The sequence below is a fragment of the Sus scrofa genome, chromosome 11, assembly GCF_054392235.1.
Source record: "Sus scrofa isolate SSC_HxYL_T2T_F1_AM1 chromosome 11, Sscrofa_HxYL_maternal_Yorkshire_Landrace_v2.0, whole genome shotgun sequence".
Taxonomy (NCBI): Eukaryota; Metazoa; Chordata; class Mammalia; order Artiodactyla; family Suidae; genus Sus; species Sus scrofa.
Window position 1 is genome coordinate 9,725,913 of NC_139393.1, and position 24,368 is coordinate 9,750,280.

Genomic DNA, 24,368 nt, shown 5'->3' on the forward strand with positions numbered 1-24,368 from the left:
CCGACACCCTGTTTTTGATCTCAGTTTTTCAAAGTAGGAGTTAGTTTTTTCAGTCTTTTTGTATCTTGTTGTCCATAATTTGCCCCAGCTACGCATGCACAGAGTTATTTTTGGTCCTTTATACTTTCTTTGTATTTTGTGGCTTGAGAAGACGTTTGTTCAGGTGCAAGCACTGAAGCAAAGAGTCCCAGGTTCCAGCTTCTCTCCTAACTTTATAGCTGACCCTCTGTATTCATGGTTCTGTATTGGCAGATTCAACCAACAACAGTGTAGTAATGTAGTACTTACTGAAAAAGCTCTCTGTCTAAGTGGACGCATGCAGTTCAGATCCATGTTGGCCAGCTGTATGGTGGTTTTATATTCTGTTTGGTAATTGTAATGTTGGAAGTCTTCCTGGGTCTGTTCATGCAGGTCTGATTTCTGCTGGTTCTTACTTATAGTGCCTTGTTTCATTAGGTGCTTGATTATTTTTGACTTGATAATGCTTATTACCCTAGAAACATCATATAGGGATTCTTTGAGGTGTGGAATGAAGGTGCTCTCCTTCAGGAGGACTCGAATTTACTTATTTTGGGCGCTTGGGGTGCTCCTAGTTGGAGGTCACTGAGTTTGTGAGTTTCTGTTCTCTGGACTACTTAGGCAATGTGAACCTCAGCAAATGTGTAGGCTTAGGGCCAAAACTAATAAGCTGTTCCTCTCTTGTATCTGCTGTTACTTAGTACCACGACAGCCTTGTCTGCTGTCCCTTGTGGATTGTAATGGGGACGTGGACACATGTTAACCCTTTGTTTAACTCTTTTCCTTTGCAAGTGTTATCTTTCTCGGGTTTGGGATAGGATTCTATGTTAATATTAGAAGGGTCTCTTATTTGACATTCCACCTTCATAGGAATTTTTCTTCCTTTTTCCGTAAGATTACCAAAACTAACTTTAGATTTTTCAGGGTTGGCAAGATGCCCTCAAGGTGAAATGGATATAATGCTCCATTTACTTCTCTGGGTTCCTGAATTCTCTTAGATTTTGGCCCAAGTCATACATGGTGCTATTAAAAAAAAAAAGCACCCATATAAATACATATATATATTTATCACTTACAGTTTTTGTAGTTGGAAGGTTAGTGCAAATATTCTAGCTTGCCAATAAGGGAAATGAAAGTAAAGACAAAATTTAAAAAGTTGGGGATATATTCAATAAAATGATTTTCATCAACTAGAAAAGTGAATTACTGTAAATTAGGAATAGTTATAAATTTGTGTGTGTGTGTAGAGAGTGATTCTTTTTCATGTTTTTTTATGAATGGTTGTTAATACTTATTTTTTGGTTTGCTTCTAATAGTATTTTTTGTTTTAGGGGTAAAAATATTTCCATCATGGCTCATTCAAAGACAAGGACCAATGATGGAAAAATTACCTATCCTCCTGGTGTCAAAGAAATCTCAGATAAAATATCTAAAGAGGAGATGGTTAGACGGTTAAAGGTGAGTAAAATTCAATTATATCTTTTGGGCATGTGGTAAAGATGGGTTAAGTTGAGGGGGATGATCACATATGGTTGTATGTTGTTAGATCAGCCTAAGAAAAGCAAATCAGGAGGCCGTTTGGTGGCCCAGAGGGTTAAAGATCCAGCTGTGTCACCCATGTGCTTGGGGTGCTGTGGCAGGTTCTGTCCCTGGCTCAGGAATTTTCACGTGCTGCAGGCATGGCCAAAAAAAAGAAAAGGAAAAAAAAAAAAAGACAAAACAGGAGATGTCTTATGCCAAAACTAATCAGCTGCAATTAGGATCTCAGAAAGTGGGGTAGATCAAGAACTGTAGACCTGTAGTTTCTTGTTCATGGGAGTGCAGCTGGAGAGGCGGAGCTGAGATTTTTCTATGGCCTCCTATATGTGGGTATAAAGAACAAATGCACAGTACTCTATACTCATTGTTGTCTATAGAAAGTTGTCTCCTTTCTTCTGTGTCTCATTTATTTTAAAAAAGTAACCGTTTTAACCTGAGAAAAGTTTTAACTCTTTCTACTTTGTACTAAAGGCCGTATTTTACTTTCTTGTATTTTAAGAGTAGGCTTAAAGAGCTTTACTTTTAGCTTCTCTTTCTGCTTCAGATATGTAGTATAAGTCAGGATTGATGATGAACTTCCATACATGATTCAGTGGACGGTTAGACTCTTCATATTTGTTTGGATAATATTTCATCTTTTCTGAGCAGTGGTGGTCTCTGATTACAGTGGTTAAAGGAGCAGAATGTCCAAGAAGATCGTTTGTTTCTTTTTTTCTTTTTTGTTTGCCCTGCGGCATATGCGCTTCCTGGGCCAGGCATCATATCTGAGCCTCAGCTGTGGTAATGCCGGACTCTTTAACCCACTGTGCTGGGCTGAGGATCGAACCTGTGTCCTGGTGCTGCAGAGATGCCATTCATCTGTTGCACCACAGAGGGAACTCCCAAGTAGATTGTTAAATTAATTATTAGTTAGTTCAGATGTTCTTTATTTTTGAGCATTTTTCCCTTCTATGTTAAATCCACGTAGACATTTATATTGCTTGTTGTCTTAGTATTTACTTGTATTTCAAGTCTAGAAAACTTGCCTTAATTAATCATTGAAGGCCCAGGAGCCTTAAAGTACTATTTTATTGCTGCATGGCTTATTTTTATTAGAATAAAAAGATCCTAACACTATTATAAGTTTCATATAAAGTCTCAGTGTTATATCCTTATGCATAAAGTATTAGAATGTCAGATATAAGGTGTTTATTATTCAAAGCAAAAGACATTGAAGCAGATTAAATTTACCAGTTTGTGCATATTTTATCTATTTGGGAATTTGTGTATATTTTATTTAAAATGACATTACAAACTTTCTATATATGATATTTTTCATTTCTATATATCTATATTTTCTTGACCTATTAAGTTTTTAGAGAAATGAATACATTAATTTCCTTAGGTGACTTTATATGTCAGCAGTGATAGCCTTATTGTTTCCTAAGAAATTACACATACAAGATATTAGCATTTAATGTCTTTTAGGGATGCTATTTTTTCAGATATCTTTTGAAAGTTTTCACAGTTTTAATCATGGTACAATGCATTTTTTTCCCCTAGGTATCTCAGACGTCTTTTGTAATTTAGAGGACTCATATATGAGTTATTCCTGAGTTTTTCTGACGCTCTTTGGGTTGTATTGAGGGATTTCTTTTATTTAGCCCTTGAGTAAACTTTGTTGTTGGTTTTGGTGGAATGACTTCCATGGTGCTCACATTTAGTGCTTGTAGTATACTTTCATTATTTATGCCCAGCAGTAATGTACGCCCAGAAGTCAAAAACTTCATTTTTTTTCTAATTTATTCTTCCCACTATTTTAAGCAACCTCCATAGGAGAAATATAGAAATAATTTAATGTTGGGATGATGGTAATTTTTGATATGTATAAGTACAGGTATAAGTTTTATAAATTATAAAAATTTGTTAATTTGGAAGGTGTCCTTATTTATGTAATTTGTAGAGTTTTTAATTTTATTCAGAATATACTCAAAATATATTCAGTCTCTCACCTGTGAAGAGATTTCAGGGAAGAGAATAGTTCCTTGTATATATAGAGATAGCTCTTATTTTTTTTTTAATAATATACCTAGGCCATCAGGTATATCTTAAAAGTTTTATTACTTTTATATCTTAAAAGTAATAAAATCAAAAAGTTAGGTGAATGGCCCTGCACATTATTCCCTTAAGTTAATTGTAGTGTCAGGCTGGAAGCATTGGGCCACTAGTAGTCCTGGCCTCTTGTGTAATGAACTGAGAGTCTGCTCTGTGAGGAACACTCTTAGCCACAGCTGCTCTGAGAATTTAGAAGCACATTGGACAGTTCATTATTCAGAACTCTAAATCTGTGGCAGAGTGGTCATCTATGCACTACGTCTCAAGGACCAAGTCACAGACTAGTTGGCCATCCCTGCTTGTTGATTAGTATTTGTTAGCACCACCTAGTGGATATCAGATAGTCACCTTTGCGTTAGAGTTGTATTTAAATTTTCCTGTGAAGTTAGGCAGTTTTGTTAAGTCTTATGTGAAATAGAAGCAGGACTGAGGCTGTGACTACTGATACTGAAATTAGAGAAAGCGCTTCACAGAATTCAAACTATGTAATTTTTCACCATTCTTGTTTCCATCCCACTTCTTTTATGTAAATGTTTGCTTAAGCTCAGTGTTGTACAAATGAGACTAGAAGTAATATGTACGGCTACTTTCAAAGTTTAAAAATCTAATTAACAGGTATGATGGGTAAGTGACAAGTATTTTATTTAATCTTTTAAAGAAAAGTTATATTTACTCCCCAGTTTAGAAGGACCTTGTTCTGTCAGATACTTGCAGGGGAAACATGAACATGTATTTATTGGAAGTTAACCTTTGTAATGAATATGGCTTTTATTTCAAATGAATATAGTTTTATGTGGAGGTTTTCATTATTTGGTTATTTTATTTTTATATAGATGGTTGTGAAAACTTTCATGGATATGGACCAGGACTCTGAAGAAGAAAAGGAGCTTTATTTAAACCTAGCTTTACATCTTGCTTCAGATTTTTTCCTCAAGCATCCTGATAAAGATGTTCGCTTACTGGTAGCTTGCTGCCTTGCTGATATTTTCAGGATTTATGCTCCTGAGGCTCCTTACACATCCCCTGATAAACTAAAGGCAAGTATGGATTAAAAGATTGATACTCTCTCTTTCTAACTAAAATGGGAATTAACATACATAGATCATTATTTTTTTGGATTCTTTGACAGCAATCTCCTGTTAAACTATGGTTTTCTGTAGAATTCCCTGCCCCCCATTAGTACTTAAAAATTTTGTAAAAATGCTTTCTGATCTTCAGAATAAGGAGTAAATTGGCACAGGGTATTCTGTAGTTTTTACATTAAGTCATCATTAGCAAACACTATTTCAGTATCACTTGGGGAGCATTTTCCTTTTTAAAAATCCATGGGGAGTTCCTGTTGTAGCTCAGCAGAAACGAACCTGACTAGTATCCATGAGGATACGGGTTCCATCCCTGGCCTCAGTCAGAGGGTTAAGGATCCAGTTGCCATGAGCTGTGGTGTAGGTCACAGATGTGGCTCCTATATCTGGAGATGTAGGCCCAGTGGCTGCATCTCCGGTTCAGCCCCTACCTAGCCTGGGAACTTCCGTATGCTGCAGGTATGGTCCTAAAAAGCAAAGATAAATAAATAAACAAATAAATAAATACCCATATTGAAAAAGCCCCCTGGTGGCCTAGCAATTAATGATTTGGTGTTATCACTGCTATGGCTCTGGTTTTATCCCTGGTCTGGGAATTTCCACATGCCGTGGGTCAAAAAAAAAAAAGCATATTGAAGACCATGTTCATTATTTAAAAGACAGTACCTAGTATACACTTGAATTTATAATATATGATCCCAATTCATTTAGTGGAGTATGTGCTATGAATTGTTTTTTTTTTTTTTTTGTCTTTTCTGGGGCCACTCCCATGGCATATGGAGGTTCCCAGGCTAGGGGTTGAATCGGAGCTGTAGCCTCCAGCCTACACCAGAGCCAGAGCAACTCGGGATCCGAGCCGCGTCTGCAACCTACACCACAGCTCACGGCAACGCCAGATCATCAACCCACTAAGCAAGGCCAGGGATCAAACCCGCAACCTCATGGTTCCTAGTCAGATTCGCTAACCACTGCGCCACCACGGGAACTCCTTTTTTTTTTTTTTTTCCTATGAATTGTTTTTGACAAAAATACTGTGAACAGAACTTTAGTGAAAGGTGGAAAACACACACACTACTTTGGTTATGATAGTAAAGGAGTGCAAATGAAGTAATTTTTAAAATGTGAGAAAAGGAGAATAGTATGAATAATTTAATGGGCAGAAAGTGTGAAAATAAGTAAAGCTGTGCAAAAAGATACTGAATAAGGCAGAAGAAAATTAGAAAGAAAACAGTAATAAAAGGTAATTGTGGTCACTGTCAGGAATGAGTCTGTAGGAAGATTGTTAATACCCAGTATGAAAAAAATGGCAATTTTAGGTTCATTTAACAAATGCTAATGTTAGCATGTGCCAGAAACTGTTACCTTGGTGGGAAACAACCCAGACTTGGTTTTGGTTCTTCAGCTCAGGAGTTGCCTCATGAAAACTGGAGTGGAAAAAGTGCTCATTTGATCAATTTAGCCAGCATTTTAGTATGGAATGCCCAAACTTGTTTGGACATGCTTATTTTATATACCCCAGGTTGGGGGAGGTTGGGGACAATATGTATCATTTAAAAGTAGGATTGAATTGTAAGCTTTATGAATGGTCAGAGACTTAAAGTAGTAATAGTAGCTGGTCTGTGGAATTGTGTACCCAGGTGTGTATCTTGATTTCTCATTGTGAACCTCAAATTTGAGGTATTTCATTAGTTTAAGGAGTAATTGAACTTGGTTGACTGTGGGCTGTGGCTCTTCTTCACTAGATGTCTTGTTGGCATTCTCATGAGAAGTGGAGTCTAACTTGAGACTGATGCTACGTGATTTCTTCTTTATCTCTTGTGGATTTCTCAGTTTGCATTATCAATGACCTATCTGAAGACTTTAGAGTAATGAAAAGTCCTCTCAAAAGAATAGTTACAAATCTCTTCTATTTATAATAGGACAATTTTTGAGAATATCGAAGAGCTGTGATTAAATTAGAGTCTTTTTTAGATTCTAGCTGAAACATTAAGTATCTTTTTTTTCTGGTCTTTTTTTGGGGGTCCTATTTTAAATGCCACTTTTTTGTTTATTGGGGGTAGTACTTAAAATTATTTGAGGGTGTTTCTAAATACTTAAAGAATAGTTTTCACTCTGTTTTGGTTAGTATCAAGTTTGTGTTTGTCTTTGTCTTCAGTAGTATTAGTAGAACATTGTGACCCTTTGGTCATCACCTTTCCACTGAGGAATGACAGGGAAAAACAGGTAATTTTAATGATTAGGAAACTTGACAAGTTAACTTCTAAGGGTCTTTTTAAAATTTCTAAGCTTCTGCCATCTATTGTCTTTTTACTTGGTGGTTTTATTTTGGAATTTTAGTTTCCTAAACTGTGTTCCTGCTTTATAATTACCATATATAGTACTGTTCCAGCAAACCTGATCAGATCAACTCTCAGTCACTGCAACCTTTTTATTCTAACAACAGCATAACTTTTAGTTTACTCCGTTTCCAGTTGTATTCTTTTTTTTTTTCCTTTTTTTACTGTAAGATGTTTTTATTTAAGATCATAGTATATGATTTACTGTATTCCTTTGAAGGGTAGTTAGATATTTGGTGTTTTCGTGATGATGCACATTTACGAATTCCAGCCAAATACAAGTTTTTTTCCTAGTTCTTTAAAATTTATCATGATACATACACATGAGTGCTGAATTATCTTTAGGAATTTAGTGGGTGTTTTCATTTAGCATTTACGATCTAAACAATGCTTTATCTCTCTTTTTTTTAAGGATATATTTATGTTTATAACAAGGCAGTTGAAGGGACTAGAAGATACAAAGAGCCCACAATTCAATAGGTATTTTTATTTACTTGAGGTAAGCAATATATTATATCTCGAGGTGACATTTTATACTAGTTTTTGTGCTTGTATATATTCATTGAAATGTTTACCCTTTTCCTTTTTTATTTCCTGTTTTTAGAACATTGCTTGGGTCAAGTCATATAACATATGCTTTGAGTTGGAAGATAGCAATGAAATTTTTACCCAGTTATACAGAACATTATTTTCAGTTATAAAGTAAGTTTATTTTACTAAGACTGTAACCTTTTTTAAAATAGAATTTTTAACTTACAAATTGAATCTGCATAAACTGTTTGTTATGAATATTGGAAAGCTGAGGGTTTTAAATTCAGAACTCATTAACATGGTTTTTATAGATATTTTGAGAATGAATAGAAGTTTTTGTGTGTGTGAAGAATAATATAAGAGTGGCATAAGGCAGTCTCTAGTCAACATAAAAGTATCTTTTGGGAGTTCCTGTCCTGGCTCAGTGGTTAACAAATCTGACTAGCATCCATGAGGACGAATCTGAATAGCAACCATGAGGATGCAGCTTCTATCCCTGGCCTTGCTCAGTGGGTTAAGGATACGGTATTCTGTGAGCTGTGGTGTAGGTTGCAGACACGGCTTGGATACTGCATTGCTGTGGCTGTGGTGTAGGCCAGCAGCTATAGCTCCTATTCGATCCCTAGCCTGGGAACCTCTATATGTTATGTTGCAGCCCTAAAAAACAAACAAACAAAAAATCTTTTGGACTAATTTAAATCACATGTTACCGACTCCTTAAATCATGGGAATAGTTGAGTTTTTTTGTGTCTTCTGTAAAATTGTATACCAGAATTAAGCTCAGCAAAGCAGTTTGATTTTCCAAACTTAAGGTAAAACTGAAGTTGCATTTGACTTAATTACTTTTGATTGTGAGACTGGTTAAAATTAGGAAAAAGTAATCCAGGAAATGTAGTTTAAGAATATATTTGAGGCAGGGAGTTCCCATTGTGGCGCAGCAGAAACGAAACCAACTAGGAACCATGAGGTTGTGGGTTTGATCCCTGGCCTTGCTTAGTGGGTTAAGGATCTGGTGTTGCCATGAGCTGTGGTGTAGGTTGCAGACACAGTTCCGATCCTGTGTTGCTGTGGCTGTGGTGTAGGCCAGCAGCTGTAGCTCTGATTTGACCCCTACTGTGGGAATTTCCATATGTCATGAGTGAAGCCCTAAAAAGCCCCCCCCCCCCAAAAAAAAGATTTGAGGGAGAGGGAAGTTGTAAATGAATATATAGCATTTGATTTAATATATGCCTTATTATCATTTTAGAATAAAGTGTACTGTTCCATGTTATGATTAAATCCTATAAATTTCAGGTTACTTTAAATGAAATACCTGTTTTGAATTTCAGTAATGGCCACAATCAGAAAGTTCATATGCACATGGTGGACCTCATGAGTTCTATTATTTGTGAAGGGGATACAGTATCTCAGGAGCTTTTGGATACAGTTTTGGTAAATCTGGTACCTGCCCATAAGGTACGTAGTAATATATACTGACATATATCTAAAGCCTGTTAATATTAGGGTCTAGAATTTGTGCTTATGTTTAAAATATAATTTATCCTACTTTGACATTAGTTTTGGAGACTGTTTTATTGATTAATGTTAGTGAATATTAATTGTGTTTAATAAAACATGATACATATAGTCACTGATTAAAAGAAGAGATAACAGATTTAGTACATGTGATAAAACATCTGTAATGTTTAATCTGTAACGTATAATCCTATACAAAACAATGAGTTTTATATAGGATTATGTTTCAAAGAGTAGGCTTTGATGCTATTGTATAAGTTTACATGTTGGGAGATACAGAACCAATTAGGGCCTTTTACCAATTAGGTAAAAGACAGTGATAGTGTAGATGGAGGGGAGGGATGAAATGAAAAGGCAAGTCTCTACTAGTTTGGAGAAAAGCGTATGTTGTTGACAGTGTTTCCTGCCTGGGTAATAGTAATCAAGAAGTATATTTGTGGGTTTTGTTTTTTGAAAACAACTAATAGTCTAGTAAGCAGTTGGAACTATGGTTCTGTGATTCATTAGTATAAAGATCTCTGCACAATACAGACCTTTCTGGCAAGTTAATCCAAGTTTATAACTACACAGTGTACACAGAATTAATGCTTAAAATGACCTCATAGTCCAAAATATCCAAACTTTTAAAATAGCGCATCAATGCTGAAAATCAGACACTCCCTAAAACCTCACATAGTATAATTATTAATTAAAAACAGTAAATACCCTTAAAAGGATTAAGTATTACATTTTTTGGCCACACCCATGGCATATGAAAGTTCAGGAATCACACCTGCACCATAACTGTAACCAGAGCCACAGTGGTGACACCAGATCCTTAACCCACAGAGCCATATGAGAACTGAACTTTAAATGTTTTTAATCCTTATAAGCATAAGAATTAAGAAGCATGATCATTGGACCTATGAAAGGAGAAGATATGGTTAGGAAGAAAAGTAGAAATGAGAAATGATCATTGAAATTAAAATCTTTCTTGGGTCATAAAAGACATTTAGAGAACTGGATTTGAAGAAATTATACTGATAAAATGAAATAGAGTTAAGGGAAACATAAAATATTCTAACACATTGAAGATAGAATGTAAAGGTCCAATATTTTTAACAGTGATTTCAGAACACCTAGTAAGAATGAAGAAGAAATGATATTCAAATGAGTACTTGCTTAAAATATTCTAGAATTGATACATTTATGAGTTAGGTAAACAAAAGTGTCATAAACAGAGTAAATAAAAATAAATCTCAGACCAGGCACATCCTAGGGAGATTGTAGAATGTCAGAAACAGAAATAATTTGTAAAGAATCCAGAGGGAAAAGGCATAGCCCTTACCAAGAAATGAACATTAAACTGATTGCTGATACAGCTCTTACCAAGGAATAAACGTTTAACTGATGGCAGTGATAGATGCCAGAAGATAAAAGATCTACATTTCCAAAGTGTTAAGATAAAATAATGGTATGTATACACACACACACAGAGTTACTCTCCAATTTCAGTGAAAGTTAGACATTAAATATTCAGCTTGTCAGTAGATCCTTCCTGAAAGAACTACTACTATTTGAGTACCTTAGCGTAATGAAAATTCAACTTAAAAAAGTGAAGTATAAGAAATAGTGGTGAACAAAGAAATACTCTAAGTAAAAACTGATACATATGACAAAAACAGTAACAATAATAATTATAATGATTAATTAAAGGGGAATTAACACAGTGGCCCTAAACCACTGGATAAAAATAACGTGTAAGATCAAATAGCTTCATGGAGTTAATGAATGATGTGATCCTGGTGATGATCAGAAGTGTAGAGCTGCTCATTTACTTTGAATTTTAAATGAAGTATTCACATTAAAATGTGAAGATTTACAGTGCAGTGAAGAATTATAATAAATGTAAATGGCCTAAATTTGCCACTATAGGCAGATTATCAGTTAGATAAAAAATACTCCATCTGGTCATTGTTAATGGAGATAACAACAATACTGTTACAAAAAGGTTGAAATTAAAAAAGAATGGAAAAAAGGAGTTCCCATTGTGGCTCAGCAGGTTAAGAACCTGACAGTATCTCTGAGAATGCAGGTTCATTCCATGGCCTTGCTTAGAGGGTTAAAGATCCATCGTTGCTGTAGCATAGGTCTCAGATGGGGCTCAGATCTGCTGTTGCTGTGCCTGTGTCATAGGCTGGCAGCTGCAGCTCCGAATCATCCCTTAGCCCAGGAACTTACATGTGCTACAGGTGTGGTCTTGAAAAGGAAAAAAAAGGGTTGGAAAAAAGATTTGCCAGAAGAAAACTGAAGTAGATTGTGTTAAATTTAGATGTTGTAGTCTCTATTGAGTATAATGAAAAGGATTTATACAATGGTGAGTTTGTTTTAGTTCTTAGGAAGATATCTAAACTTGTATGTACATATGCTCAAAATACATAAAGCATACATTGAAAGAATTATAAGGAAAAATAAACTCACAATTTGGTGGACCTTTTTAGTACAGTTTCCAGTGATTATAAGTCAAAAAGACCAACAGTTTGTAAAACTATTGAGGATTTTAAAATGCAATATTTGAGAGGTCCCCGTGGCACAGCAGGTTAAGGATCTGGCATTGTCACTGCAGTGGATCAGGATGTTGCTATGGCACGAGTTTGATTCCTGGCTCCAAAACTTCGGTACACTATGGGTGTAGACAAAAAACAAAATCCAAAATCCCCACAAAATTAACCAGATTATCACTTGTAATTAATCTGTTAAAAGAATAAATCATAGTGGCAATTATAAAATTTTCAGAAATGATAATTTAAATGATCATATTAAAATTGTGGGATTCAACCTAATTTTTTGTTTGTTTGTTTTGTTTTTATGTATTTTTGCTATTTCTTTGGGCCACTCCCGTGGCATATGGAGGTTCCCAGGCTAGGGGTCTAATCAGAGCTGTAGCTGGCAGCCTATGCCAGAGCACAGCAACGCGGGATCCGAGCCACGTCTTCAATCTACACCACAGCTCATGGCAACGCCGGATCATTAACCCACTGAGCAAGGGCAGGGATGGAACCCGCAACCACATGGTTCCTAGTTGGATTCGTTAACCACTGTGCCACGACGGGAACTCCCCTAATGTTTTTTTAAGTCTAATTTTATTTAAATGTTAAGTTCAAGAAGTAATAAAAATATCATCAAAATAGACAAACTGTGAAATTCCTTGGTGGCTCAGCAGTTCCAGTAGATTCAGTCCTTGGCTCTGGAACTTCTACATGCTGTGGTTGCCAAACAAACAAACAAACAAAAAAACAAACCCAAACCAAAACTGTACAAGGAAGTAAATAATTAAGAACAGAAATCAATGAAATAGAAAGTGACGTTTCAGAAAAAGTACATTAGGAGTTCCCGTCGTGGCGCAGTGGTTAACGAATCCGACTAGGAACCATGAGGTTGCGGGTTCGATCCCTGCCCTTGCTCAGTGGGTTAACGATCCGGCGTTGCCGTGAGCTGTGGTGTAGGTTGCAGACGCGGCTCGGATCCCGTGTTGCTGTGGCTCTGGCGTAGGCCGGTGGCTACAGCTCCGATTCAACCCCTAGCCTGGGAACCTCCATATGCCGCGGGAGCGGCCCAAGAAATAGCAGCAACAACAACAACAACAAAAAGACAAAAAAAAAAAAAAAAAAAAAAAAGCTTCTTTAAAAAAAAAAAAAAAAAAAAAAAAAAAAAAAAAGAAAAAGTACATTAAATTGGCATACTCTTGGCAGGTTGAATCAGAAAAAGGGAGATGGTATCCATATACACTTTTAGAGTGAAATGAGGAAATGAGGAACATCAGATATTAAAAAGATCGATAGACAAGTCTATTGATAATATTTCATGCTAATATATTTGGAATTAGAGGAAGCAAATTCCTAGAAAAATTTTTTTTCTCAAAATCTTGAATAACTTCTAACCATTAAAGGAAATTTAATTGGTTTTAAAAACTACATCCAGGAGTTCCCTGGCAGGTCAGCAGGTTAAGGATCCAACATTGTCACTGCAGTGGCTCTGGTTACTGCTTTGGTGCAGGTTCGTTTCATGGCCCTGGAAATTCCACATGCCACGGGTGTGACTGAAACAAAAAAAACAAAACTATATCCATAAAACAAAAACCCTTCCTTCCACATAACAGTTGTGGTAATAATAGCAACAGCAGCAGAACTCAAACTCATCACCAGATTTTTAAAAAACCATTTAAGTGGCAAATAATGCTGATAATCAGCAGACTTTTACAGATTATAGAAAAGGAATGCATGCTCCACATTTTTCATTATGAGCAGAGTATAATCTTCATAGAGAAGCTAGACAAAATCAAAGGCAAGAAAGAAGAATTACAGGCTAATTTAGTTTAAAATATAGTCGTGTAAGTCCCATATAAAATAAGCGTAGACAGTATACAGAATGATAGTGAGCAAATTGGCTTTATATTAGGATTACAAAAATGGATTAACTTTAGAAAACGTTAGCAGTAGACCAGGATTTGTGGAAATTCACAGTAAAATTAAAAAGTAGATGTATAAAAAGGCTGTTTGATAAAATTTGATATAATTTGTGATAGAAACTCAGTATTTGCAAGAGAAAGGAACTTCCTTATACTGATACAGTTATGTATGCTGCTGCACTTATGGTGAAATGATGAAGCATTCTCTTTCAAGTTAGGAACCTTAAAAGATGTCACTTCTACGCAGGAAAAAGGCAAGTATGATGTTTCTCATCAGCATTAACTAGAGGCCTTAGTGGAATAAAATAACTGGAATAAAAGTTAGTGGAATAGAATAAGACAAATAAAATATAAAATATAAAAGGATTAGAAAAGAGAAAGAAAACTGAAATTATTTTTAGATGTTATGACTGCCTGTGCAGGAAAAACGCAAAACAGTGTACAGATTCGTTTCTAGAACAAATAAGAAAATTCTGCAAAGTTGCTAGATAGATCAGTGTGTGAATGTCTGCTAGTCTAATTTCAAAAGATTTTAATTTGTAGCTTTAACAAAGACGTGAGCTACCTAGAAATGTAGTAACAATGTATATGACCTTATGTTGAACATCACTGTAATTTACAGAAAGGTATAAAAGAAGTCTTAAATATGTTGCATGATTTGTAATGTTTGTGGGATGGGGAAACTCAGTATCATCATGGAGTCAGTCCCCTGCATACTAAGAGATAATCCAGTCAAAATAGAAACTGCGTGGGTATATAATTTGACAAATTGATTTTTGAAGAAGAATAAGAAAGTGAGGATTTATCTTACCTGGTATTAAGACAGTGTTTCATATGTCCCTTTGTAATCAGGCAAGGATAGACAAAAGGACATACGGAAGTAATAAAGAATTTAATTCACTTCATGCATAAACATAAATTACAGGCAGAATTAAGATCTAAATCTGAAAAGCAAATGTTTTTTTGGGGCCACATACATGACATTTGGAGGTTCCTGGGCTAAGAATCAACCTACACCACAGCAGTGCTGCAGTGGCAACACTGGGTCCTTAACCCACTGTGCCACAGAGGGAACTCCTGAAAAGCAAATCTTTAGAATTTCATTTGAAAATATAAAACAATGTCTTAATCTCAATGTAGAAAAGAATTTAAGAAATATCTAGAGAGCACAAGCCAAATAGGAAAAGATTGATAGATTATATTAAAATTAAAACTTACATGCTATAAGACAACATAAACATTGTAAAAAAAATATAGGCTAATATATGTTATGCACATAATGGACAAATGTTTAGTGTATAGAATTGATAGAGAAACTTCGGATAAGGCAAAACAGCTCATTTGAAAAATGGCAGAGATAGTATTTACTGAAAATCATTTTGTATATGTGCACGGAGGCATGTACAAGACAATTGAATATCTATGAATAGGGGAATGAGTTAAAAAGCTATAGCAGGAGTTCCTGTCATGGCTCAGCAATTAGCAAACCCAACTAGCATCCATGAGGTCATTTTTTCGATCCCTGGCCTCGCTCAGTGCGTTAAGGATCCGATGCTGCCGTGAGCTGTGGTGTAGGTTGCAGACATGGCTCGTATATGGAGTTGCTGTGGCTGTGGCGTAGGCCAGTGGCTACAGCTCCAATTCGATCCCTGGCCTGGGAACCTCCATATGCCGCAGGTGCGGCCCTAAAAGACAAAAAGACCAAAAAAAAAAAGCTGTAGCATATTAATATTGAAATGGTAAACAGCTAGAAATGAATGAAATAATATAGTACAAAGCATCAATGCAGGTAACTCTAAAAATACGCTGATGGAGTTCCCGTCGTGGCGCAGTGGTTAACGAATCCGACTAGGAACCATGAGGTTGCGGGTTCGGTCCCTGCCCTTGCTCAGTGGGTTAAGGAACCAGCGTTGCCGTGAGCTGTGGTGTAGGTTGCAGTCTGGGCTCGGATCCAGCATTGCTGTGGTTCTGGTGTAGGCCGGTGACTGCAGCTCCGATTCAACCCCTAGCCTGGGAACGTCAATATGCCGCGGGAGTGGCCCAAGAAATAGCAAAAAAAGACCAAAAAAAAAAAAAAAAAAAAAAATGCTGAGTGTGAATTTCAGGATATATACAATCTTCCTACTCTGTGATTTTTTTTTTTTTTTTTTCTTTTTAGGACCACACTTGTGGCACATGGAAGTTCGCAGGCCAGTGGTCAAATCGGAGTCGCAACTGCCATCCTGTACCACAGCTCATGGCAACACTGGCCTCTTAACTCTTAACTGAGAGAGACCAGGGATTGAACCTACATCCTCATGAATACTAGTTGGTTTCCACTGAGCCACAGCGGGAACTCCCTGTAACATGTTTAAACTGGAATAGTGATTCCATTTTAGATCTTTGGTACTAATTCTTTCTATCATCAAAGTCTCTTAGAAACTTTTTTTCTTAAGTTTTGTTTTTTTTTTTTTTTTTTGTCTTTTTGCCATTTCTTGGGCCGCTTCTGTGGCATATGGAGGTTCCAAGGCTAGGGGTTGAATCGGAGCTGTAGCCGCCGGCCTACACCACGGCCACAGCCACTCGGGATCCGAGCCACGTCTGCAGCCTACACCACAGCTCATGGCAACGCCGGTTCCTTAACCCACTGAGCAAGGGCAGGGATCGAACCCACAACCTCATGGTTTCTAGTCAGATTCGTTAACCACTGAGCCATGATGGGAACTCCCCTTAAGGTATTTTTTTCTTGTGCTTTTTTTTCTTTTCATGCTATTGAAAATACTATTGAATAGTATGGACTCTGCTATGTTTCTTAAGTCTTTGGACTTAAATTGTGTTCTGAGATGTGCTTTGAGAGCTGCCCCAAAACTCTTGTCTTTGTTCACCTTGGATTCGCCAATTCTATCAACACTAGAACCCATTTCATTCTCTTAAGATGTTTTGGTTCTTTTGGTCTTGGAGTGAAATAGCATGTATTTGTACTTAGCTGAACTGACTTTGCAGTTAGCTTTACAGTGACTTTGTATGTCCTTTTCTGTTTAATAAATATTTATTCACCCTATACTATGAAGGAGATATGAAGGTAATTATCCTTGCTTGGAAGAGATCTTATGGTTTACTAAACCAGTTAATTTTATTTTTCTGGTTTCTTTTTTTTTTCTTTTTCTTCGCCTTTTTTCAAATTACTCAACGAATTTATTACATTTATAGTTGTACAATGATCATCACAATCTAATTTTATAGGATTTCCATCCCACAACCCCAGCGCATTCCCCTACCCCCTGCACTGTCTCCTTTGGAAACCATAAGTTTTTCAAAGTCTGTGAGTCAGTGTCTGTTCTGCAAAGAAGTTCATTGTGTCCTTTTTCCAGATTGCACATGTCAGTGAAAGCATTGGATGTTGGTGTCTCATTGTCTGCCTTCACTCAGCATGATAATTTCTAGGTCCATCTGTGTTGCTAAAGATGCCAGTATTTTGTTCTTTTAATGGCTGAGTAATTCTCCATTGCGTATATGTACCACATGTTCTTGATCCACCCCTCTGTCGATGGACATTTAGGTTGTTTCCATGTCTTGGCTATTGAAAATAGTCCTGCAATGAACACTGAAGTACATGTGTCTTAGCGAGTCGTGGTTTTCTCTGGATAGATGTCCAGGAGTGGGATTGCTGGATCAAATGGTAGTTCTATGTTTAGTTTTCTGAGGAATCTCCATGCTGTTTTTCACAGTGGTTGCACCAATTTACATTCCCACCAACAGTGTACTAGGGTTCCCTTTTCTCCACACCCTCTACAGCACTTATTGTTTGTAGACTTTTGGATGATGGCCGTTCTGGCTGTAAACCAGTTAACTTTAGGAGAAAAGTTGCTTTGCACATTTCATTTTATTCTAATTGAGTCCTAGACAGTTTCCTCTTTCATTTACTAAAGAGTGGCTTTTTGAATAAAGGCATTATTTCATTTTTCATATGGAGGAGTGTATAATATAGATACTGTTTGTTTTTCAGAATTTAAATAAGCAAGCATATGATTTGGCAAAGGCTTTACTGAAGAGGACAGCTCAAGCTATTGAACCATATATTACCAATGTAAGTCTTGTAATTGGTTGTCAGAAATAACAGCCAAAATTTTAAAAACTACTAGAAGCAAAATTTCGTCAAGTACACACTTTAAAATTTTGTATTTTTTAATCATTAAGTGTATTTTCTTTCTCCTTATTATTTGAAATTATTATTTTAATATTTTCTGAAAGTTAAGCTCTCATTTTCTTTTGTTCATTTCATTTTCCCACATTGCCTAGGGACTAAAACAGTTTTTATTTTGGTTATTGGCAAGATACACTTTCTGTTGTTGGATACTGAGTTAGATATAATTAGATAAAATATATGGAACTTTTCATTATTCAGAGAAATTGCTTACAGCTCTTTGGGAATTAAACTAATTTGTACAGGAAGAAGATACGACCTAACATCAGGACATAAAAGTCGAAGACGGCAGGCATGAATGATAGCAGTAACGGTGAAAGTTGCCTATCTTGCTATCCCTGGGGTAGATCCCGTATTAAACCTACCTCTTCTGAGGAAAGGGGAAGAATTGCAATGAATTGAGCTCTTTCATTATCATCTCAAATCTACTTATTTATGATCAGCCATCTTCTATTTATTTTCATAGGTGTGTTTTACCTGTTAGGTTCACTGATAGGAGCTTATGAGTTGCACTACCCTACATGGCAACATTCACGTTGTATTACATGGCATAAAAATAAGAAAATAACAGTATACTATGTTGATACATTTTCTGGATTGGGAAAATAAATATTTGATTGGGAATAAAAGAAAATCTAGAACACCATCTTTTAATGTTGGCCTATGGAATTGTGTAGCAGATCTGTCTTTCTACCTGCTTTCTACTTTTACCCACATCTAGTGACATAAAGGATATAAATGCCTTACTGAAAAAAGAGAACAAAAGCCTTTTATAATTACTGTTGTGTTTAATTTCCCTGAAGTGTATTGAAGGAGAATTTTTCTTGAAGTATACAAAATTTAAGTCACTATATAAAATACATCATGAAAAGATGTACTTTGAAAAGTAACATACTTTATGGAGTAATACCTTGGATTTTTGTTTCTGGCTTATGGCCTTAAATAATTTTAAGCACTTGATGATTTGGAAAAAATGTATTTGATTTATAAAGAAATTGTTTTAGCACATGAACTTTTAGAATTTGGAGATTCAAATTGAATAATCTGTCTTAATAGCTCCAGTCAGATTGCCAGGGAATTCCAAATACTGATTTCTGCAAGTTTTGTGAGTCTTGGGTATTGGCTGGGATAAATTGGTTAGATGAATGGATTGAGTCCTTTTGCTATTGACTACTGGCACTTGAGCTTTGTAGAACTAAATGTAATTTAAGTATTCTGTGATGACATACCCCTTGCCTTGTCCTTGCTTCAAGTGCCCCTGAATGACTCTCTCCATGGCCATTATATAAACTAGGTGAGCTCCTCCTGGTGGTCATTTATTTAAAGTGGTATTGCCAAGCCAGATGGTTTTTAGGGGAAACTTACCTTTTTTTGGATGCCTTTTTCTGGCATAAAAATAAAAACACTACACTATGTTGATTTGTTTTTTGGATTTGGAAAATAAAAGGAAAAAAAGGTTAAGATGGAATGATGGTGTTTATTGAAACTGGGTGATTAGGTTCATTAGACTGTACTCTCAACATTTGTGTATGTCTGAATGTATTTGTAATAAGAGTTGAAAGAAGGATAGAGGAAATATTTTTAACAATCTTAGATAAGTCAAAATAAAAACATTTCTCTGTCGCTTACACCTCATGTTAATTTCCTGTTCTTATTCTTGCCTACAGAAATAGACAACCTCTTCCATACTTTGTTCTTATATTTATCTCAGAAGCTGGGGGTGAGATGGGGGTACAGGAAGCACTGGATTAGTAGAATGATCTGAGCACACTTTCAGTTATGATTTATTCCCACTACTTTGTCATTATGTTTTCATCTTTCCCTGTTTTCCAGTCCTTTGCCTTATTTGAGAGTTAGCTAAGAAGTCATTAAGAATTGCTGGGTTTTTTTTCCCTTTCTTTCCTTATAAATCATCTTATTTTTCTACCTCAAGCCTATACAGTTAAATGTAGAATGCTCCCTGTTGAGATTAATTGTCTTGTGGGATTTTAATACAGTTGAAAATCATTCTCAGCCTTTTTGGACTTATGCATGTAATAGCCATTATTTATTTATTCTTCTAGTAGAGAATTAGCAAGCAAAAATAGAGGTAAGATATCAAGGTATTTATATATATATGTATGAATATATATATATATGATGTAATATATAGCGTAATATATAGGATATCAAGATATAGTAACCCTACTCTGTCTCTTACTTGTATCTTTTTTCACTAATATTTATAGACAGATTCAAATTTATTCTATATAGGTACTGATTCTTATGTATATAAAATTTAAGAAGTCACTGTAGTGTTGTAGACTATTTTTAAAAATAAAGTTTGTTATAATTTGACAACTCAGGAAACTAAAAAGGGTATATATATTTAAAAAGGTGCTTCAGTATCAAAAACAAAAAATACATAGTGACAGTTCAAAAATTTCCTGAATGGATCACTTCTTGGTGTGCTATTTTTGACTAGATCTTTCTCTTTTTTTTTGGTCTTTTTCGGGTTGCACCCGTGACATATGAAAGTTCCCAGGTTAGGGGTTGAATTGGAGCTGCAACTGCAGGCCTACACCACAGCTCACGTCAATGCCGAATCCTTAACCCACTGGCCGAGGCCAGGGATCAAACCTGCAACCTCATGAATACTAGTCGGGTTCATTACTGCTGAGCCACAGTGGGAACTCCAATTTTGTACTAGATTTTTTTTTTGGCCGAATCTGCTGGGCATGTGTAAGTTCCCAGGCCAGGGATCAAACCAGAGCCACAGCAGTGACAAAGCTGGATCCTTAACCCACTGGGCCGCCAGAGAATTCTTTTATTAGATCTTTTTAATGATAAGTTTTAGAGGATGACACAGAATTTTGTTGGACTGAAAAATCTATCAGGTTTAAATTGCTTAATTTCATTTTGCCTCAATTATTGGAGTGGATGGTTGGGATGATTGTAGAGAATGTATTAATTAGTGTGAAAAGACTTTTAATTAAAATTGATCTTTTAAATCCATGGTAGGATTTTTTACTGACGCTTAACTTACTCCTACTCCTTTCATTAGGAGGCAGTTTTTATTTAATTTGTAATGTGAAAATTAGTTACCCATTTGTAAATGAAGATAATGTTTTCTGGAAGGAAATACTTCATTCGACTCTATATCTGCTTTCTCCACTAAATCGTAAGCCCTCAGGGAGGTTGTTTTACTAATACTTGTATCATAGTACCTGTTACATACATATTATTCATCCATTTACTAAATCTACATTGGATACCTCTGTCAGGCACTGTGCTAGGCTCTTGTTATACAGTGGAGAAGACTGACTTGGAGATAGATGGAGATTATAAGTGTCAAAAAAAATGTTTTTGACAGAATTTGTAAGAAGTTAAGCCAGGGGATTTTTTTCTTCCATTTTCTTTCTTTCGTTCATTCCTCATTTTGTCCTTCCTTCCTTCCTTCCTTCCTTCTTCCCTCCCTCCCTCTCTCCCTCCTTTCGTTTCCTTTCGTTTCCTTTCCTTTCGTTTCGTTTCCTTTCCTTTCCTTCCTTCCTTCCTTCCTTCCTACCTACCTTCCTTCCTTCTGGTCTGTCTGTCTGTCTGTCTTTTTTATAGGGCTGTACCCATGGCACATGGAAGATCCCAGGCTAAGGGTCAGATTGGAGCTACAGCTGCCCACCTACACCACAGCCACAGCAACACGGGATCTGAGCCACGTCTGTAGCTTACACCACAGCTCACAGCAACGCCAGATCCTTAAGCCACTGAGCAAGGTGGGATTGAACCTGAGTCCTCATGGATACTAGTCAGGTTCGTTAACCACTGAGCCACTACGGGAGCTCCTTTTTCCATTTTTAAACGAGTTTTTCCCAGACAGGTAGAAGAAGAGGATGGCTGGGTCATTGAGGTTGCCAAATTTGAAAGAATTACTGTTTTTCGTTAAGGAAAGGTAGATATGATTTTAAACAGGAGAAAATTTATGAATGAAAACAACAAAGCCACTTTATTTTTAACCTGAATGAGAATATAACCTTTGATGAATATAACCATGAAATTCTTTTCCCACAAAAATGAAGAAGAAGGAGGACAAGTTATTTTTCAAACCAATAAAGAACAGTAGAATAAATTTGTTCTTTTCTCCCCTTCATGACTAGGTATTTGGTACAAATGCATAGATCTAAAAAGCTTCACCTAAGAACAACCCGAGAGCAGTTCTCAGTGGGTTTAGAATCCAGCATGGTGTCTGTGGGGATGCAGGTTCTATCCCAGCCTCACTCGTTGGGTTAAGGATCCAGTGTAGGTCTCAGATGTGGCTTGGATCCAGTGTTGGCTGTGGTGTAGGCTGGCAGCTGCAGCTTCGATTCAACTCCTAGCCTGGGAACTTCCATATGCCTCAGGTGTGGCCATAAAAAGAAGGAAAGGAAAAGGAAAAAAAGAGAACAGTTCGAGAACTAAAAGTAAGCAGAGAAGACACTGAGGTGTAAAGTCCTTGACTTTGTACTTTCTGGATAGAAAACCTCATTCAGCCAAGTTATATGTTAACTGTCACAGAGAGAAGAGTTCAGGACAGCTTATGCAGTGGGGAGAATCCTTAACTCCTTCTTCAAGGAAACAGAAGATACTGTTGAGAATATGTGGTATATGCTCTCGGTTAATTTTTTTTTCATATTTGGAAGACTTTAAATAGAAAGGAACTTGATCATTATGCCATGTATCTTTACCATTTTTGGTAGCGATGTGATGAATGGTCTGCATGTGGAAACTAGTTAAGAGCTGGCTGCTTATAGAAAAAGTTCAAATTTGGATTCTCTTTGTGTATGCTTTTAATTAGATTATAATTAGGCTATAAACCTTATACATATATGTGCATTGTTTATCAGAATATAAAAGACAAAATATGAAAGATGTTGTTTTATGTTGTAAATGTAAAATTACATGTTTTAAAAATGGAATTGCCTCCTGCTGTGAAGGTGCAAAGCTTTGACTTGGGTGGTGGTGTTGCCTGTACTGGTAGGCTGAATAGAATGTGACCTCTTGCCCTTAAGAAATTTATCTAGTAGAGAAGTAAGATGGGTATACAAATAACTCTAACACAGGATAAAATATGGTAAGCACCAAATAGGGAATAAAGTATATTTGGTAAGTAAGATGTTTATTGATATGCTGATTGACGAGTCAGTACAAAGTACCTGTCTTTTATCATATACAAACTGAATTCCATGTTTTATTTTTTTATGTAGCCTATAGTGGTTTCCCACCTACTGTTTAAAAAATGTTTTAATATACCTCTTATGACTTTGTATAAAATGATAATGAATTGGATAATAAGATTTTAGAAAATTTAGATAAGCAATGGGATCTTGCTGTATAGCACTGGGAACTACTATGTCTGGTCACTTGTGATGGAGCATGATAACGTGAGAAAAAAGAATATATACATGTATGTGTGACTGGGTCACCTTGCTATGCAATAGAAAATTGACAGAACAATGTAAATCAGCTATAATGGAAAAAATAAAAATCGTTACAAACCCCCCCAAAAAAAAGATTTGAGAAAATTTTTATCTACTGTGGTTTCTCTTCTATTAATGGTAAATTTTCTTTCTCAAAAGTTTTTTAATCAGGTTCTGATGCTTGGGAAAACATCTATCAGCGATTTGTCAGAGCATGTCTTTGACTTAATTTTGGAGCTCTATAATATTGATAGTCATTTGCTGCTCTCAGTTTTACCCCAGCTTGAATTTAAATTGAAGGTAACTATTCTAAAATAATATGATTTTATCAACCAGATTAGCAAGTAGCATTATTTATAGCTTTTTAATACTTATAGCGGTTTAAATTGAATGTTCCAGATGTGTTGATATATTACTGTTACTTACTTACATGTTTGTGCCTTGCCTATTTGTGTGTCTCTGGTGCCTGGCATGATGCCTAGCAGGTAGAATCTGCTTAATTAATGATTAGCAGGTTGATATTTTCCAGATAAACTCTAGGTCGCGACTGACCTTTGAGGTCATAGCTATACATCAGACTTGTGTTTTTAAGAGGTACATTGGTTCCAGGACCCCTTGATTATGCCATAAAAGTAGTTTAGGGTCTGTTATCCACATAGGGTGAATTATTTTACCTTTATAAATACTAACTTGTATTTGCCTATCCTTTCTTGAAAGCTCTTTGGCTTTTCACATGATTTTCTGAAATCTTTTGGTAACATGTCCTTATTTCCTTGACATTAAATTATGCCATAATGTTAAATTTCATGTATGCAGCTTTGGTAAATATATTCTCTTTCAAATTATTATATACATGTTAAATAAAGCTGGTTATAATTAATTCTCTTGATGAACCCCACTGTAGCACCCAGAAAAGTTTTCAAATGATTTCTGTATTGAATTTCTTGTTTCTAAAGTTTTGGGTTTGTCTCTGAAAACTAAAGAATAAACAGTTTATGGGGTTCCCGTCATGGTGCAGTGGTTAACGAATCCGACTAGGAACCATGAGGGTGCGGGTTCGATCCCTGCCCTTGCTCAGGGGGTTGACGATCCGGCGTTGCCATGAGCTGTGGTGTAGGTTGCAGACGCGGCTTGGATTCTGCGTTGCTGTGGCTCTGGTGTAGGCCAGTGGCTACAGCTCCGATTCAACCCCTA

At 36.1% G+C, this 24,368-nt stretch overlaps 1 protein-coding gene across 10 annotated transcripts in view; it reads left to right on the forward strand.

The window, feature by feature from the left end:
* Nucleotides 1-24,368, forward strand: part of PDS5B (PDS5 cohesin associated factor B) — a 208,855-nt gene that overhangs the window by 70,449 nt on the left and 114,038 nt on the right. For all 10 annotated transcript variants that reach the window (XR_014819173.1, XR_014819174.1, XR_014819175.1 and 7 more), the window contains exons 2-8: nt 1,350-1,476; nt 4,485-4,688; nt 7,482-7,568; nt 7,674-7,771; nt 8,929-9,055; nt 17,548-17,628; nt 23,334-23,474. Coding sequence is in view for 6 of the 10 variants with exons in the window: in XM_021065557.2 (XP_020921216.1) it covers nt 1,369-1,476; nt 4,485-4,688; nt 7,482-7,568; nt 7,674-7,771; nt 8,929-9,055; nt 17,548-17,628; nt 23,334-23,474 (846 nt within the window). In the remaining 4 variants the exon portion in view is untranslated. The remainder of the gene's footprint in view (nt 1-1,349; nt 1,477-4,484; nt 4,689-7,481; nt 7,569-7,673; nt 7,772-8,928; nt 9,056-17,547; nt 17,629-23,333; nt 23,475-24,368) is intronic.